Below are 15,639 nucleotides of genomic sequence, written 5' to 3'. Positions count from 1 at the left end.
GTTAATAAGCATAGCCTTAGATGTCACACAATTAAGCCCAACACAGTTTTTTTCATGCAATTCCAATACAATACACCATACAACTTTATTGTAATTTGTTTATTCTGAAAAATATGTTACCTATAAACAGTTCACTTGAAAGATTGACCTAAAGGTGAGAAACATATAGTACTCTAACATTGTTATTGCCAGTTAATTGTCAGCTGGTACTGGACGTTTGTTAACCACCTTCACAGGGATTGAAGTAGATTCATGTACAGCATATGCTACACATTATTTTGACCAATTTCTATTGTGACATTGGACTGAGTATTATAAAAGATATTAAAATAAATAAAAAATAGATTCACTTTATACTATATATATATATATATATAAAACATCTTTAAAAGTGGTAGCTTGTTACTGCTTAGAACTAACTTGTCCTACACAGCATGTATGATATGTTTTAAAAGGATATTGTCAATATGAAATATCTCAATATTCAGATTTTAAAATACTCGTCACACAAATGTATCCTAAGTGAACAATAGAACGAGTCTTCGTCCAGGAAGTTTGGATACTATTTTGTGTACATTGCTCTTACAGTATTCACTATAAGTACACATTCAAACAGAGAGGGACAATGTTAGAATTATAGTGTTACAAACATCCTGTCATACAAGCACCGTTGTCAAAACAGTATATCCTGCTGGTGTCAATTTAGAGTCTGGGCTTAAATGCTTTCAGAAAGAGTATGATTCAGGTCCCAAGAATACTATGCCACCTTAATCCTGTTACACAATCCTTCAGGACCCCCTGTGTCATGCTACCTAATTCTGCATAGTTTATGCAGTGCTACAGCACATTTCCATTATCATAAAACTATCCTTACATTACGATATTCAATAGACTTACTGTGGAGGAGAGATTTGAAGACCATACAGTGCATGAGTGTGTCACACTCTTCAAAAAAAAAAGTATTTTAAATTGATGCGTTCACACTGGAATGGAAGCGCTGGAAGTATAGAATCCTCCTAAAAGTACATTCAGATGGCCTTGATGTGCTCAACGCGCATTGTAATCAGAAAGATTAAATGACTTAAGAGGGTTTCGTTAATGACCTGCAAATGTAAACCTTTTAGTCTTAACTATACCATAACTGAAGTTAGCCATTGTCATGGATTCACTTATACATCCTGCTGGTGGTGAGACGTGTCATCGGTGATCAAAGATATCAGATATGCGTCTTTACTACATATGAAACTGCCAAAAAACAATGCCCTTACTACAGGAAAACTAAAGCAAAGAGGTGGGTGAGCGACGCTGCACAGTGAATCACATTGTTGTTACTCAGTGCTCTGCCCTGTTGGTTCTGAACAGGACAGGATATTGACAGCTTGGGAGATGCGCTAGTCACAACAGCATTGTAGGTACTGTGACCCAAACCCATCTTGACTAACCCTTAAATAAATTAGAATGATCAGCTCTACTCGAAAACATCACTGTGTCCAGGTTACAGTCCTTTACATGAAGGCAAGAGGGGATCTCTCGATTCATCTGTTACAGCCATGTTTGAAGGAAGATGACACTGTGGAAAAATCAAGAGATTCATCAGTTTCAACATCATTCATTCATACACTGTTATATAATGTTTATGAAAAACAACTAATGTTGGGCTTGAATGCACACCTTCGAAAGGACTTATGGGCCTGTGGTCTCCTCAATGGGTTCTGAAAAAAAGAAAGGAATTACATTAGACATTTTATGTTTCATTTTATAGCAGGTGCTTTGATCAAAATCGACATACACAAAGTGCACAGTTCTGACAGTATTTCAGTGCTAACTGCCAAGGAATGGTCTATATTTTAGCCACACACAATGCAACAATAACCCCAATTGCAATATTACATCATTCTAATCAATGGACAAAAACAGCAACATCAAAATCCAACATCGTAGTTCAACACTGTCAAATATCTTCTGCTACTAAACGGTTCACAACACTTCCCATCCAGACAGGACAACAACATGTGTTTCACCACAAGGTTCTTCACAAAGACACAACTGTTCAATATCCGAGCGGGTTTCGGGGTCTCACCACGAAGAGGTCGTGACTTCCTCCGATGCAGCATGATGCCGATAAGGAGCCCGGCGCTGATCAGTACAACAGCCAGCACGGAGAAACTAGTGATGGCTGCCAGCCGCCAGCCGTCTGGGCTCTCATCTGGAAACACACCTGACAACAGGAAAACATCCCACTATTAAACCATCAAGTCTCAAAACATATGCTTTTGTACAACGCTGTGGACAGTTGTACACTGTGAGATTGTTATTTAGGGCACATAGGGCCAATGATGCATTTAGATATTTAAACAGAGCTTGTTTTGACACCTTTAGATTTCCCTCAGACTTCTCACACTTACAGGTGTCACATGAAGGAGTTTTGGGATACCGCTTGCATGATGAGCAAGACACACATCCATCCAAGTCTGAATTCCAGATCTCATTACTTCTGCATGGGTCTGTGAAAACATGGAGGGAATTAGAACACATCTTAAAAAACAGTCATCATATGAAATCCAGTCATGTGGAGTCATCCAATTCCTAGTTCCACTGAAACTTCCAGTTATAGACGTCAGTTTGAGACAGGCAGTTGCATGTTTGGCCCTGAAAAAAACTCCCATTTCATAAGAAAACATGCCTGGTTGACATGAAATGGGATGTCTTTAACCAGTGATTCAGAAGTCAGACGACAATTGAGCGTATGAAATGCGGTAGTTGTGAGAAGTCCTGTGGGTTTCCTCTTCTTACTAAATGAGCTGGGGAATTCCTGTGGTTGTAAGTCTATGTACAGCCTGCTGATGCACAGGCATGCAAATCAAACATACTTTTTGCTGAACTAACAGACAAGGGCAGCCTGCAGGTGTGTGATTGACGGGATGTGCTGTTGCTTTCAAAGAAGACCACATCTGCACATTGCGGTGTGTGTGTGTGTGTGTGTGTAACTTCCAGAGAACAACCTACAGGATTGGAAAAGGTGTGAACAAACTTCACCAGAGCAATGGAGAACAGTGCTGGGGCCCAAACATAGAGGTCTTCCGCTCTAAACACATACAGAAGTGTAATATCCTTCTACTGCAACCGCAGATAGAAGCACCAGCACAGTCAAATCTACACTGTGGTGTGATTTGGTCTATGGGTCCAACACCATTATTTTAATTTTTTATGGAGAATGTCATTTATTTCAGACAATGCACACAAATCAACAGAAAAACTGTAACTGAGCCAGAGTTAGCCAGATAGGCTAATTTTCATCTGCTGTCCTCGGTCAGATGTTTAAATGCAGCCTAACATTAGAAAATGTTAAATAACATACTGAGGTTAAAATGAGTCAATAAACAATGATTCTCATCATTGTGGATGTGAACACGAAGGGTGAAGAAAAAAAATTATTATGGAAAGGACTACAGCTTTCTTCTCTAATTGTACTGTAACTCCCCCTGCACATCCAACTGTGATTAAAGCTCGTGAAAAACGATACCGAAACATCAATGCTGAATGACAAACTCAGCACAAGGTAGAAGTTGAGGAATGAGTGTGCAGGAAACTGGAAGCAGGTCAGCTATACATTCACATCTGTCAGTATGGGTTGTCAAAAAACCCATATGTAACAACACTTGTCTTGAAGGCCCTTTTCATCCACTGTTCTGGATTGAATTATGCATTTTATGCACACAAGTGTGTTTCTGTTTAGTGATTCACTGTGGGCTTGTATTGAGTTGGTGTTACAGTCAACGTTTTTAACCCTTACAAAATCGGTATCAAGCTGAATACCCCATTGCCTATCTACATTGATACATTGTCCAGGCCAGTCCACCACAGCTGGCTCAGGCTAGACATTGTGAACATCTCAGAAGTGTCTTGATAATCGACATTGTTTTCGTAATTTTTATATATGCCTATAAAAGTTACCAAATACTCTCAGCTGTTGTGAGATAGCTGGATTATGAATATAGAGGTCTCAATTTCCAAGGGTCTGATTCTTGGAGGAAGGAGGAAGGAAGGGACTCGTTTGTCCTTGTTCCTCGAATATTATTGGAAGACTTTACCAGGAAGAGACAAAAAAAACAACATCGTACGGTACAGATTTTAAGTGAATATTTCTTTTTGACTGATTAGAACAAACGTAGATGGTGTTTGTCCATTGAGCCTGGTCTGTCCTGTTCACCCAAGGGTTTAGACGAGGTGAAATAAGGCTTTTGGAATGCGGAACCGGTGAGACGTGCAGCTGGTGGAGGAAGCCACCCCGTCAGCGGGTAGCCCTATTATCTGATTTCTTTGGAGTGGCCATGCGATTACGATGTTTAATGAAACACGAATTCCCATATAAGTCAAACGTAAAAAATAGGGGAAATGTTTTATATCATTTTAAGAAAGTCATTACTACAACCGTTACGGATAGTTTTCAGTCTAAACAATACACTTAAACATTTTTCAAAACCAATATAAAGTTTCAACATAGTACAAAAATGCCATAATCTAAATCACTTACTTTGTCCTTTGACACCATATAGATTAGATCCAACTGTTATTATAAATCCACAAAGCGCACAGAGAATATTCGAATCCATTGTACTCGTCAGCTATACACGCAATTCCCGAAAGTTCATCTGATCAATCCGTGCTGGTTTTCACCATGGAAAAGCTAGCATCAGAATGACTCACTCCGAGTAGTCTGCGCCTTGTTTTAATAGTGCACACACCCACGCTAACAGTTCAACTCCTATGAGTCATTTCCTATGTGTACTGTACTCGGCTGTGTGCAAAGGAGCCGTCGAGACTCGCGGGAAACTTCACTGTTTGGTCAATTTATGTTTTGTCTAAGGAAAAAACAAAAATGTTGAATAGACACTGTTAAATACGTATTTTAATTCAAAAAGGATAAATGTGAGGACCACACCCATCAGGCTCTTTTACTTTAACTTGGAGGGCAAAGCCTGTATAGTCTGGAATTAATAGTGTTCTCATTGTTATTACCACGCCTGTCCTACGTCATTCACTTACCATTGCCAAGAAACACAAGTATCTGGCAAAGAGCTGGACCCGTCGTCAAGAGAGGACAAAAACAGTGTTTGAAACAGCTATAGGGTTAGGATTGGCTAACCTTCTTTAAAGCTGTATATTTATCTTCTTAAAGATGTAACGTGTGCATTCAAGTAAATGTAATTCGAAGACAAACTTCCAAGGAAACTTGCCTCATTATCTCTGAGTAACGCATGGGTTTCATTTGGGATTTCTTTCTTCCTTTCACGTGATATTTAAATATTTTGTCGACTTGGCAACGTGTTCCGTCATCCCCCCGCGGGCCTGTCTAGTTCTCTCTAGTCTAATCTTTAAATGTTATATCCACAAGTCTCATGCACAAGACTTGACAGGTCACTGCATCTTCAAGCGTAGCTTTGTGTGAAAGGCTCAAAATTGGCTTAGGCTACTATCTGCTTGAAACATTTTAGTGTGCAACAGGCATGTTTACCGATTCAATTTCCCATGCAGACACAAAACTAAAATATTAACATGAAAATCTCATGGAGTAACTACTCATTTAGCAGAAATCCATGATACACGTAATTGGTCCAACGTTACTGATTAATTGCTTCCCCCCCCAAAAAAAACTATTTACACAAGTTTACCAAGTCCACAATATGTCCACCATCAAAACTGAGGAAAAGCTATTTCTTGGTTCAAATTGTGTCAGAGCTTTGTCAGGACAGATGGTTTTATACTTAGAAAAAAATGCTCAAGTAACCTTTAACAGAGCAGTCTTGGAAAAGCTGGTTAAGCCCAGTGCGAACATTCATATAAACTGTCCCTCCACTGGGATGATGTCATCAGTAATGAGGCACTAAAGCCTGCAGATGTTATGGAGCTCTCCAGCATGGGTAAGTCACACTGTCCCAAAACCCAGGATCTAGTCCAAGGTGATCCTTAACATGCCTGGGAGTACATGTTGGACTGGGCCCAAACCAAATCAACAGCATTGCCTCAGCGAGTCACAGGCACTGGGTTTAAGCAATACTCAGGGAAAAGTATAAAGCATGTTCCATGCTATATTGTTGTTTCAGTAGGGCGGAAAAAATGTAATTTCTACAAAATGATGTTTGATTTATGTACGCACGTCAGCTCTGAACTCCTAAAGGCTTTATGTCCAGTAGCTAATTCTGTCAATAATTTGATAACAGAAAACCAAGATTAAAAAAGACTTTTCTTTTTTCAACACGCTCAGTTAAAAGTTAAGAATGAAACATTAGCAAGATCTGAAACAGACAGGCACCGGAAACTAGAACAGGACATCTAAATATACAAATATTTGCGAAAGACCAAGCGTTTCTGTTTATTACTACGGCACATCAGTCTCACTCAGTCACAACACGGCTCGTCTGTTTGGTCACTAGCACCAACTGTCAATGATGCGGTAAAACAACTAAACCCCCCCCCCCCACCCCCCAAATTGAGAGAATAAAACCAGAAAACCAAAGCTTTCCGAGATCTGTCACCCATCCCCTACGACCACATCCTCTTTATCCACCCTCCCTTTAGTTTGTTTCAGTTTTGCTTCCCCTCCTTTTGGTTCAGTCCCCTTCCCGCTTGTCCTTGGGGCAGGTCACCAAGACTAGGTTAGGTGATGTAGATGCGGTGGAAGTCGTTGGCGCCGAAGGCCGTGTTGCACTTGGGGCACTTCCTCTGCCGGGTGTCGTAGCGCGTCTTCAGGCACTCGTAGCAGAACACGTGGAAGCACTTGGTGAGGACAGTCTCCTTGTCTCGCGTGTTGCAGCACGGGCACCGGAGCTTGGCCTGCAGCACAGGCACACAGGAAGGGAAGAGGGAGGTAAACAGTCAGGATTACTTCCAGTCCTTCCACCAAATACGCTCCAAACTGATGCCAGGAGCTCGATAGCCTTGCCTTCCCAAAAGCAAAACGTTTATAAAAATCATATCCACCTTAGTAATACTACTCACACTATTTATATAAACAAATTTAAATAAATAAAAACCTTTGCAGTCTGCACATAAAACCAATCTGGAATACGTTTTTTTTTTTTTTTTTTTACATTGGCCCAGTAAAAAAAAAACTGCAAAAATTCAACTCCTTCATAAGAACCAACATGTGTTGACCCAAGTGAGGGTGTTTCCTGGTTGAGGCCTGTAGGTTCATATAGTATCCTCTAGTCTACCTTGTACTGGTTGATCTCTTCCTGCAGGATCTCGTCAGCGTCCGTGTACACCTCCACCTTCTTCTGTTTCTCCAGCTTCCGTCTCAGCCGGGACAGATCCTCCTGAAGAGCGTGGAAGCAGACTCAAGTTACATCTGCGCCCTGAGGTGCTCATTGAAACAGTTGTTAGCTGTGTATAAAGAATGGAAATTCAGGTGCTTTTGTACCAGTAACTGTGTGTGAGTAGAATGCCTGTATACAATGAGTGCAGAGGAGTGTGTGTGTGTGTCAAACACAGAAGTGTGTGTGTGTGTGTGTGTCAAACACAAGTGTGTGTGTGTGTGTCAAACACAGGTGTGTGTGTGTGTCAAACACAGAAGTGTGTGTGTGTGTGTGTGTGTGTCAAACACAGGTGTGTGTGTGTGTGTGTCAAACACAGGTGTGTGTGTGTGGACCTGAGCTCTCTTGAGGTTGCCGCTCTCCCTCTCGCGGGCCGTGCGGTTCTCTGCAACAGACACCTGGATCTCTTTCAGCTTGGCCTGTGTGTGCTCCAGTTGCACCTTCAGGTCCTCTGCTAGCTGGGCTGCCTCGACCGCCTGGGCAGCACACACACACACACACACACACACACGCACACGCACACGCACACGCACACGCACGCAATAGCACTCTTGTTGAAATATTTCGTGGTAAAATCTTTGTGGCTTTGTCATGACGCTATAATGGCGGTTTGGTTTCGCAGATGAAAGGCGCTATTCAGTTGGTCTCAGCAAATCATAAGTCTGATGTGAGATTATATCAGTTACCAAAACTGGAAATGTATGAATAATCATGTAACCAATGGGAAATGCTGAAGTTCATAACCCGTAACCCAATAACCCATTATGTGAGAACTGTGATGAATTTGCATTATCGTTTTTGTTTTGGAGGACAGTGTGTGATGTTGTACCCTAACCTTTCTCTTGTTCAGTTCGAGAGCTTGGGTTCGGAGGGCCAGCTCCTTCTCCAGAGAAGCCAGAGAGCTCTGGAGGATGCCCTCCTTCTCCTCCAGCTTCTGGACCACCAACAGCTGGGCATCAACCTGTGACAGACTTGATTGGTTCCTTTTGGCTATGTATTGGTCGTCAAGGTTCAGATAAACAGTCTAAACAGCAGCCTTTCCAAGCAATCCTTAAGAACACAATTACTCATTTCCCATTTTCACACCTCTCCCGTCAACAAACGCTGCACGATCATTCCCATTGGATAAAACCAATGCGTGCTCCGTGTCTCACCTGGGTCTTGAAGGTCAGCACCTGGTCAGCCAGCTCCTCCTTCTCCTCCCGCAGCAGCTTGTAGATCTGGTTGGACTTGATCCTCTCGCTCATCAGCTTGAAGTTGGCGTCGTCCTTCTCCCGCAGCTGCTGCATCAGGCGGCTGTTCTGCTCCTGCATGTCCTCAAAGGCCTGGCCCGTCACGTCCATCTCACTCAGCAGCGCTTCCTCCTCCTTCGGGGAGACGGAGGGGGCAGAGAGGGAGAGAGAGTCAGAGGAAGAGTCAGGGGAAGAGAGTGAGAGGAAGAGTCAGGGGAAGAGAGTGAGAGGAAGAGTCAGAGGAGGAGAGTGAGGGAAGAGAGTCAGAGGAGGAGAGTGAGGGAAGAGAGTCAGAGGAGGAGAGTGAGGGAAGAGAGTCAGAGGAGGAGAGTGAGAGGAAGAGTCAGAGGAGGAGAGTGAGGGAAGAGAGTCAGAGGAGGAGAGTGAGGGAAGAGAGTCAGAGGAAGAGAGTGAGGGAAGAGAGTCAGAGGAAGAGAGTGAGGGAAGAGAGTCAGAGGAAGAGAGTGAGGGAAGAGTCAGAGGAAGAGAGTCAGAGAGAAGTTGTGGAAGAGAGATTGTGACGGGGGAAGGGGGGGTGGCAGAGAGAAAGTGAGATTTAGAGGAAAAGAGAGAGAGAAATCGTGAAAGAGAAACAGTGAAAGAAAAACAGAGGGGAAGAGGAACAGAGAGAAATAAATTGTGAAAAAAGAAAAAAACGAGAGAAGGGAAACCGTGAAAAGAAAGAGGACACGTAGTTCAAGGAGAGGTTATCATTCAGAGAAAGGTTGGTTTCGTGTTTAGTTGCTAACCCTGCTTGCGTCACAAAATCAAATCAAGAAACATGATGACAGGCTCAGTATTGTTGTCCGGAAACGGTCTACCTTTTATCTGTGTCGGGGAGAAATACTAATCTGACATGATGACTCAACTTCTGCAATGACAGCCACTTGAACGCAAGTTTGTCACTTGGCTATCATCCGAGTTCCTCTCCTCGGTTCCTGGTGCAGTGGCGCGTGTACCTGTTTGGTGGCAGTCAGCTTCTTCTGCAGGTGATCTATGGTCTCCTCTGCCACACGGATCTTACGCAGCGCATCTTCGTCAGCCAGCTTCTTGCTCTCCTTCCTCTCCCTCTCCTCCAGCTCCCTGACCCGCACCCTCAGCTCGTCCACCTGAGGGGAGGGGCAGGGGAGAGAGAGACAGACAGAGACAGACAGAGACAGAGACAGAGACAGAGAGAGAGACAGAGACAGACAGAGAGACAGAGAGAGAGAGAGAGAGAGAGAGAGAGAGAGAGAGAGAGAGAGAGAGAGAGAGAGAGAGAGAGAGAGGAAATGCAACAGAATCAATATCTCCTTAGGTCAAGTTACAACTGGTGTGACTACGATCGAAAGCGTAGCTTTTAATTCAAGTTTATTGCCATATTCACATGAACAGAGTTATTGGCAGTGAAACATTTTTTTTCAAGGTGAGGAAAGTGCATGCAGCGGGAGAAAACACTGCAGGTGAAGGAGGCTAACCAGGCTAACCAGGGGCACAGACCTCGGCTTTAGACTTGCGCTCGGCGGCCATGAGCTGCACTTTGTCCCTCTGCTCCTTGGGGGCAGACTTGTACATGTCCAGGAGCAGCTTCATCTCCTTCTGGGACTCCTGGGCCTTCCTGGAGAGGAGGAGAGGAGAAGGGAGGTTAGGCTTTCATCTTCCCTCTTTCTCAGTCACCTTCAAGGCATTGAAGGGGTTTTATTTGGAATTCAATCCCACTTCATTGCATTGCTGTTTGTGTGCGCGTGTGTTGTTACTGACAAGTGAGAATTTGTATTGGCACAAGTTACACTTTTAAAAGTTAAAAAATGTTTATTCAATTGGAAGCGGAGCCTACTTGAGTTCGGCCCTCAGCATCTTCAGTGTGTCAGAGTCTTTCCTCTTCAGCTCTTCACTACGCTGTCTCTCCCTCTCTCGCTCCCTCTCTCGCTCTCGTTCGGCCTCCCGCTCTCTCTCCCTGGCCCGCTGCCTGTCCAGCTCCTTCCTCCTCTCCTCCTCCTCCTCTTGGTCTTCGTCCTCCTCCTTCTTCACGTCCAGGCCTCCTTCGTTAGACGTCTCCTCCAGAAGCAGTACTCCAGTCTCTCCACTCTGGCACCGCAGCTGAACGACGGACCCAAATGGACAAACCAACGTTACTGGGGAATCTTCCAGAATGGACGTGTTGTTGCTCTACCATCCAAAGTCTTACTTTTCTATCACGTTCATGAGTCAACACCCAAAGCTGTCTGTCTGGGGATTAATAAAGTATTATCTCAAACACAGTGAATGAAACATCTCTGTTCAGGGAGCTATGTAAACTAGTAATTCAGCAGAAGCTATTTGTACGCAACGCACAGTGGAGGAGTTGGGTATGCGTGTGTGGGAGGGGGGTGTTGAACCCTTCAACCTCTCCATCTGCAGTCAAACGCTCTACCACCGAGCGGCGCCTCTCCCCGGTAGAGGAGCAGGCGTTCAGACTGGAGAGCGTGTGAAAACCGACGCCCATGACCCCACGTCTGTTGTGGCGAGTGAGCAGGCGGCACGCCGCCGGCCTACCTTGTTGATCTCCATCTGCGTCTCCCTCAACTTCCGCTTGTATCTCTGCACGTCTCCCTTCAGCTGGTGGTTGTGATTCTGCAGACTGCTGATGAGGTGTCTCATCTCTCTGTTGATGGGACCTGGGAACACAGAGGAAAGGCAGGCTGATGGAGAGAGAGCTTGACGCTGAGTGAACACACAGAGGAGAGAGAGCGGTCTGGCTGCGCAGTTTCACGTCTGCAGACTCTGCAGAAAGGTTGAACAAATGGGACACCGCGTCCACCCAGAGCCCACTACGACCTCCTCCTCACCTACAAAACGTGAGGCGTTCAATGACAACGCTCCATGACAATGCCGCATCGCTCGGTAACTTTTATGATGGGAGGGAGAAGAAACCCTGGACAGACGGCTTGCGTCATTGGGCGCGAGGAACGCCGAGGCGTGGGGTTACCTGCTTGCTCGTTGGCCGCCAGGTTCTGCTCAAACTCGATACGCAGCATCTCGTACTCCTTGCGGACCTGGGCCAGGGTGTCCTCCAGCTGGATCACCTCCGTGCGCAGCTTCTTCTGCAGCGACAGCTCGTCGCTCTGAGGGGAAAAACCAGGGGGGGGGGGGGGGTCAGAGGAAACGACAGCACCCTCTACCGTCCCACTTCCCCCACCCCTCAGCACTACCACTGGAAAAAAAGGGGGGGGGGGCTGTTGGCATGGCAACGGCGCCCAGAACTACAGCACGCTTTGTGCAGACATACTTTCTGGATGGCATGTTCACTCTGTAAAGGGGGTTGTTTGGAGGATGGACACACACGTGTGTGTGTGTGCTAGGACGCTGACCTCCATGTGCTCTATCTGGCGGAGGTGGGCGTTCTTGGCGGTGAGGAGAAGAGCCCGGGCCTCATCCAGCTGAGTCTTCACCCCCAGAGACTCGTTGTACAGCAAAGAGAACTGGGACTGGAGGCACTTGTACTCCGGAGTCTCCTTCACCACCTCCTCTGGAATGTTCCGCAGGTCGATCTGGAGGGAGGAGGAGACGGGGGAGAACGTGTCACCGTTTCAGGATTAGTTGGATCGAAAAAGAATATTCATATTGTTTTTTTTTAACGATGCATCAGTTCGAAAGATGTTGTGCCAGCGTCTGGTTCTGTGATAGCGGTGTTGTCCGAACTTCACCCAGTGATGGCCAGCTGTACCTTCAGTTTCTCACTCTCCCTCACCGCCTCCTGCAGTTCCAGCTGTAGCTTCTCCAGGTCGGCCATGCGGCTGTTAGCCAGCTCCTGGTTCTGCTCCAGCTCTGCATTCAGGCTCTCAAACTGACACGATAACATGAGAAGCATTGGAGAACAACAGTACGACAGGAAGTGACAAACACGCTGCAGTGCGCGTCCATGTGTGTATATACTAGGGGTGTGTCCAGAGGGAACGCAGTGGTCCTCACCTTCTGGATGTTCAGGGTGATCTGACCTCCAGGAAGTCCTCCAGAGCTGCCCGTGGCATAGTACCCCGAATTCAACTGCACAAAACATGCAGGCCGTGTTTAAGTCAACAGAGCCACTGTGCCCAGCAGCACCCACACAGCTGGCGAGTCACTACTGGAAAAGCTGGTTTTAACGTTGTTTAAAAGACGGCTACACGGTTTAAATGCGACAATGTATGTTCACACCAGTACAGCAAGATTCATCTTGCGCACAGCTACACTGAAAATATGCAAATGATAAATACACAGGAATCCCATGTGGAATGCACAGACAAGACTAACACACACACACACCTGCTCCAGGGCCTCGGCCAGGTGCTTGTTGAGCTTCTGTTCCCTCTTGCGGAGCTTCTCAATGTCCCACTGCAGGTCCTCCACGGCGGTCTCCATCTCAGACACCTTGGTCTCAGAGCTGGTCACTTTGTCCACCAGCTCGTTGTACTGTGAGGAGACACATCCGTGGAAGAGTCAACAATAGGCCTGATCAAATACACACACATACGCACAACACAAAACCCCACACAAGACTACCCACAGAAACACACACACACGAGAGTGTGGAGGGCATACCTCCATGGACATCTTGTGGTTCCTGCCCTGCAGAGAGGACGCCTGGTCCTGCAGTTTGCCATTTTCTTCCAGCAGTGTACAGGTCACACTGATGATCTCTGACTGGCTGTCATTCTCAGACACTAACACAAACCACCACAGGCTCATCAGAACAGGACCATCATTCGAATCAAACATTACATTTAAAAAGATGATACTGCTTCCAACGAATACAGTACACCAGTTTTCAACAGCTCGCAGAATCTGACGAAGCAATAACAGCCCAAATAATGGCAGCAGAAAGTCCCTAGACAGGCAGATTTTCCCAGACTCACACACACACACACACACACTGTCGCCGTTATGCTAACTGAGCAGCAGACATTCGCCCCCGACTCTCACGCAAACACCCTGTCGCCGTTACGGCTAACTGAGAAGCGGTCTCCGGAGAAGCAAGTCACTGGAGCCTACCTGCAGACTGGACCTGGGAACACAGGAGGTCTATGCGGCTGTGGAGCCTGTCGAAGGTGCACACCATGCAGGCCACGGCGTCTTTGCTGAACTGCATGCGGTCCTGGAGCTGCAGGCTGAGCTCCTCCTCGCCGCTGTGGTCCAGCACGGCCAGGAAGGCCTTGGCACTGTCGCTGAGGGGCGGAGGGGGGGCGGGGCTTCTGCAGTCCAGGGGGAAGGGAGCGAGGCGCAGTTGGAATGAAACGCATGGATCCAATCAAATGTCGGCCCTTTTTATACGAGCAATGTCACAAAGGGCTTCACATTACGCCCGCTGAGCGGCACCTAAACCAACCGAAACCCTCAAGGATAGGGATCTTTGAGAGCCAGCGGATAGACTAGCGACAAAAACGCTTGGTGGTGTGGGGCTTTAAAAACGAGCTGATATTGACGTCAATTCGTTCAAACGGTGGACTGAAGAAGAATGGATGGTTGTGGTTACCTTTTGCTGAGTCCTGGGGTGGCTCTGTGAGAGTTTCCTCAACCCCGTCAGGGGGCGGGGGCTGGGGCTGCTGGAGGAGCTGCTCCTCCTCGTTCTCCGGCTCAGGGAGTGGGGGCGGAGGCAGATCTGGGATGGGGGGTGGAGGGATCAGACTGTCCTCTTCCATAGGGGTGGGCGGAGGCATCGGAGCCGAGGGAGTGGCGGGGGCGGGTGGCGGGGCGGGAGATGGGGGCTCCGGTTCAAGACGCTGGCGCAAGATGTGAACGTTCTCTTCCAACTGTCAGGTCAGGGATGGAGATAAGCTTAGCGGTTCCACACTTGCATGAAACAAAATCCTTTCTGTCGTAGCATGAGACACCAAGATCTACACACAGCAAATGTAACCACGTAGATCGTATTGATATACAGTGTACCGCATGGGCAAGCATGGTGGGACACTTTGAGGGACAATCTTTGTACAAAGCCCTGAGGAGTCATGGCCTGCACGTACCTCAGACCAGTAGCGGTTGACGATGAGCAGTGTGGTGTCGTCAGTGGCCTGTCTCTTCTCCAGCTTCTCGATCTTCTCCCTCAGCTCGTCCTCCATGGTCTGCCTTTGCTCCAGGCGCTCCGTGAGCTTCTTGTTCTTAAACTGGATCACCTTCATGTCCATCTCCTCCTACAGACGCACAGCAGACACAGGCAGGGACGAAACGTCAACATCGGAACTCTACCGTCTCTTCCGACTTAAACGCAGTGCAAGTCACGCTGTCAAGAAAGACTTGGTGGGGGAAAGAAACAGGAGATCACAGGTGTTTTATGGAGGCCCCAATTTGAAGAGAATGTGATACTTACCGTTGACGATACTCCCCCTATGCGAATGGGTTCGATAAGTGTTGTGGTGGTCTTCTCCTCCTTTTTGCTTTTCTTCTCAGGTGGACCAGGTGGACTGTCCCCGCCGGAGGCTCGCTTCCCTCCCCCTGTTCCGGACATCATGACTTCTGCAACAAAATAAAGTAAACTGAAATGAGGATCACATCTGATAGTGACAGGAATCCATTTAGTCAGGTATCCTTCTGTATTATAGGTAGGAAGTCCATTCAAAGCTAGATAGCCGGTAGTAGCATAGTGAATTCAAATAAATTGTACTAGTGCAAACAAGTGTTCTATTCGCCATGTTACAATAACTACAGTAGCTAGTGCATGGAGCTTAGTTTTGAAAGCGGTTAGGTAGCTTGCTTTTTCGCTCGCAAGCTGGCTTAGCTACTAATTAACCGACAAAACTAAAGCTATCTTGGTTGACTATCTACAGTAGTGGTAGCTAGCTAGCTAACTGTAGAATATAATATTGCTTGCGAAAACAAATGGTTAATTTAGCTAGCTATTTAGTTCCAGAAATATCATCTTATTACATACTGCAGGTGTTAATGCTCAATATTAGATTCAAGTATGCTTTATTTTCACTATTTCTACATAATATCACGAACCTTCACCAGCAGCAAGAGCAGTCGTAAAACATCGCTAGCGGCTAAGGCTAGCAGCTATTGCTAACACAGCCAGGAGATGACGACTCAGACATTTCCGTTTCGACAGGAAGTAAAAAAATTGGGATAATTAATTTAGACTTGCCAAAATGTATTTAATG

At 46.1% G+C, this 15,639-nt stretch overlaps 2 protein-coding genes across 2 annotated transcripts; both read right to left on the bottom strand.

Moving 5' to 3' along the window:
• Positions 1-84: 84 nt before the first annotated feature.
• LOC146259957 (tumor necrosis factor receptor superfamily member 12A) lies at positions 85-4,790 on the bottom strand. The gene is made up of 5 exons (XM_084670562.1): positions 4,535-4,790; positions 2,406-2,504; positions 2,081-2,218; positions 1,672-1,712; positions 85-1,570 (listed from the first exon to the last, which is right to left on the bottom strand). Exons 1-4 carry the CDS (start codon positions 4,611-4,613, stop codon positions 1,684-1,686), a joined length of 345 nt encoding a protein of 114 aa, XP_084526688.1. The 5' UTR covers positions 4,614-4,790; the 3' UTR covers positions 85-1,570; positions 1,672-1,683.
• A 1,558-nt stretch (positions 4,791-6,348) lies between these two features.
• rnf40 (ring finger protein 40) lies at positions 6,349-15,608 on the bottom strand. The gene is made up of 20 exons (XM_084670563.1): positions 15,482-15,608; positions 14,850-14,995; positions 14,506-14,673; positions 14,017-14,292; positions 13,535-13,736; positions 13,085-13,206; positions 12,809-12,955; positions 12,476-12,550; positions 12,231-12,350; positions 11,875-12,054; positions 11,493-11,628; positions 11,060-11,181; positions 10,362-10,624; positions 10,025-10,142; positions 9,505-9,654; positions 8,468-8,680; positions 8,149-8,274; positions 7,649-7,789; positions 7,215-7,316; positions 6,349-6,834 (listed from the first exon to the last, which is right to left on the bottom strand). The coding sequence occupies exons 2-20, from the start codon at positions 14,988-14,990 to the stop codon at positions 6,658-6,660; spliced, it is 2,979 nt and encodes a 992-aa protein (XP_084526689.1). The 5' UTR covers positions 14,991-14,995; positions 15,482-15,608; the 3' UTR covers positions 6,349-6,657.
• Between the last annotated feature and the right edge of the window lie 31 nt (positions 15,609-15,639).

The sequence above is a fragment of the Hypomesus nipponensis genome, chromosome 13, assembly GCF_054491055.1.
Source record: "Hypomesus nipponensis isolate SF chromosome 13, ASM5449105v1, whole genome shotgun sequence".
NCBI classification, from domain to species: domain Eukaryota; kingdom Metazoa; phylum Chordata; class Actinopteri; order Osmeriformes; family Osmeridae; genus Hypomesus; species Hypomesus nipponensis.
This window is presented reverse-complemented; position numbering and strand designations above follow the sequence as displayed.

Bases quoted from the DNA above. Each gene is read 5' to 3' on its own strand.
- LOC146259957 (XM_084670562.1), bottom strand. From the start codon at position 4,613: ATGGATTCGAATATTCTCTGTGCGCTTTGTGGATTTATAATAACAGTT. The intron at 2,505-4,534 runs GTAAGTGATTTA...ATGTTTTCACAG, and splicing joins ATATGGTGTCAAAGGACAAA to ACCCATGCAGAAGTAATGAG. The intron at 1,713-2,080 runs GTGAGACCCCGA...TCTTTTTTTCAG, and splicing joins GAAGTCACGACCTCTTCGTG to AACCCATTGAGGAGACCACA.
- rnf40 (XM_084670563.1), bottom strand. From the start codon at position 14,990: ATGATGTCCGGAACAGGGGGAGGGAAGCGAGCCTCCGGCGGGGACAGT. The intron at 10,143-10,361 runs GTAGGCTCCGCT...CCTCCTCTCCAG, and splicing joins ATGCTGAGGGCCGAACTCAA to GAAGGCCCAGGAGTCCCAGA. The intron at 9,655-10,024 runs GTCTGTGCCCCT...CCCTCCCCTCAG, and splicing joins AGCGCAAGTCTAAAGCCGAG to GTGGACGAGCTGAGGGTGCG.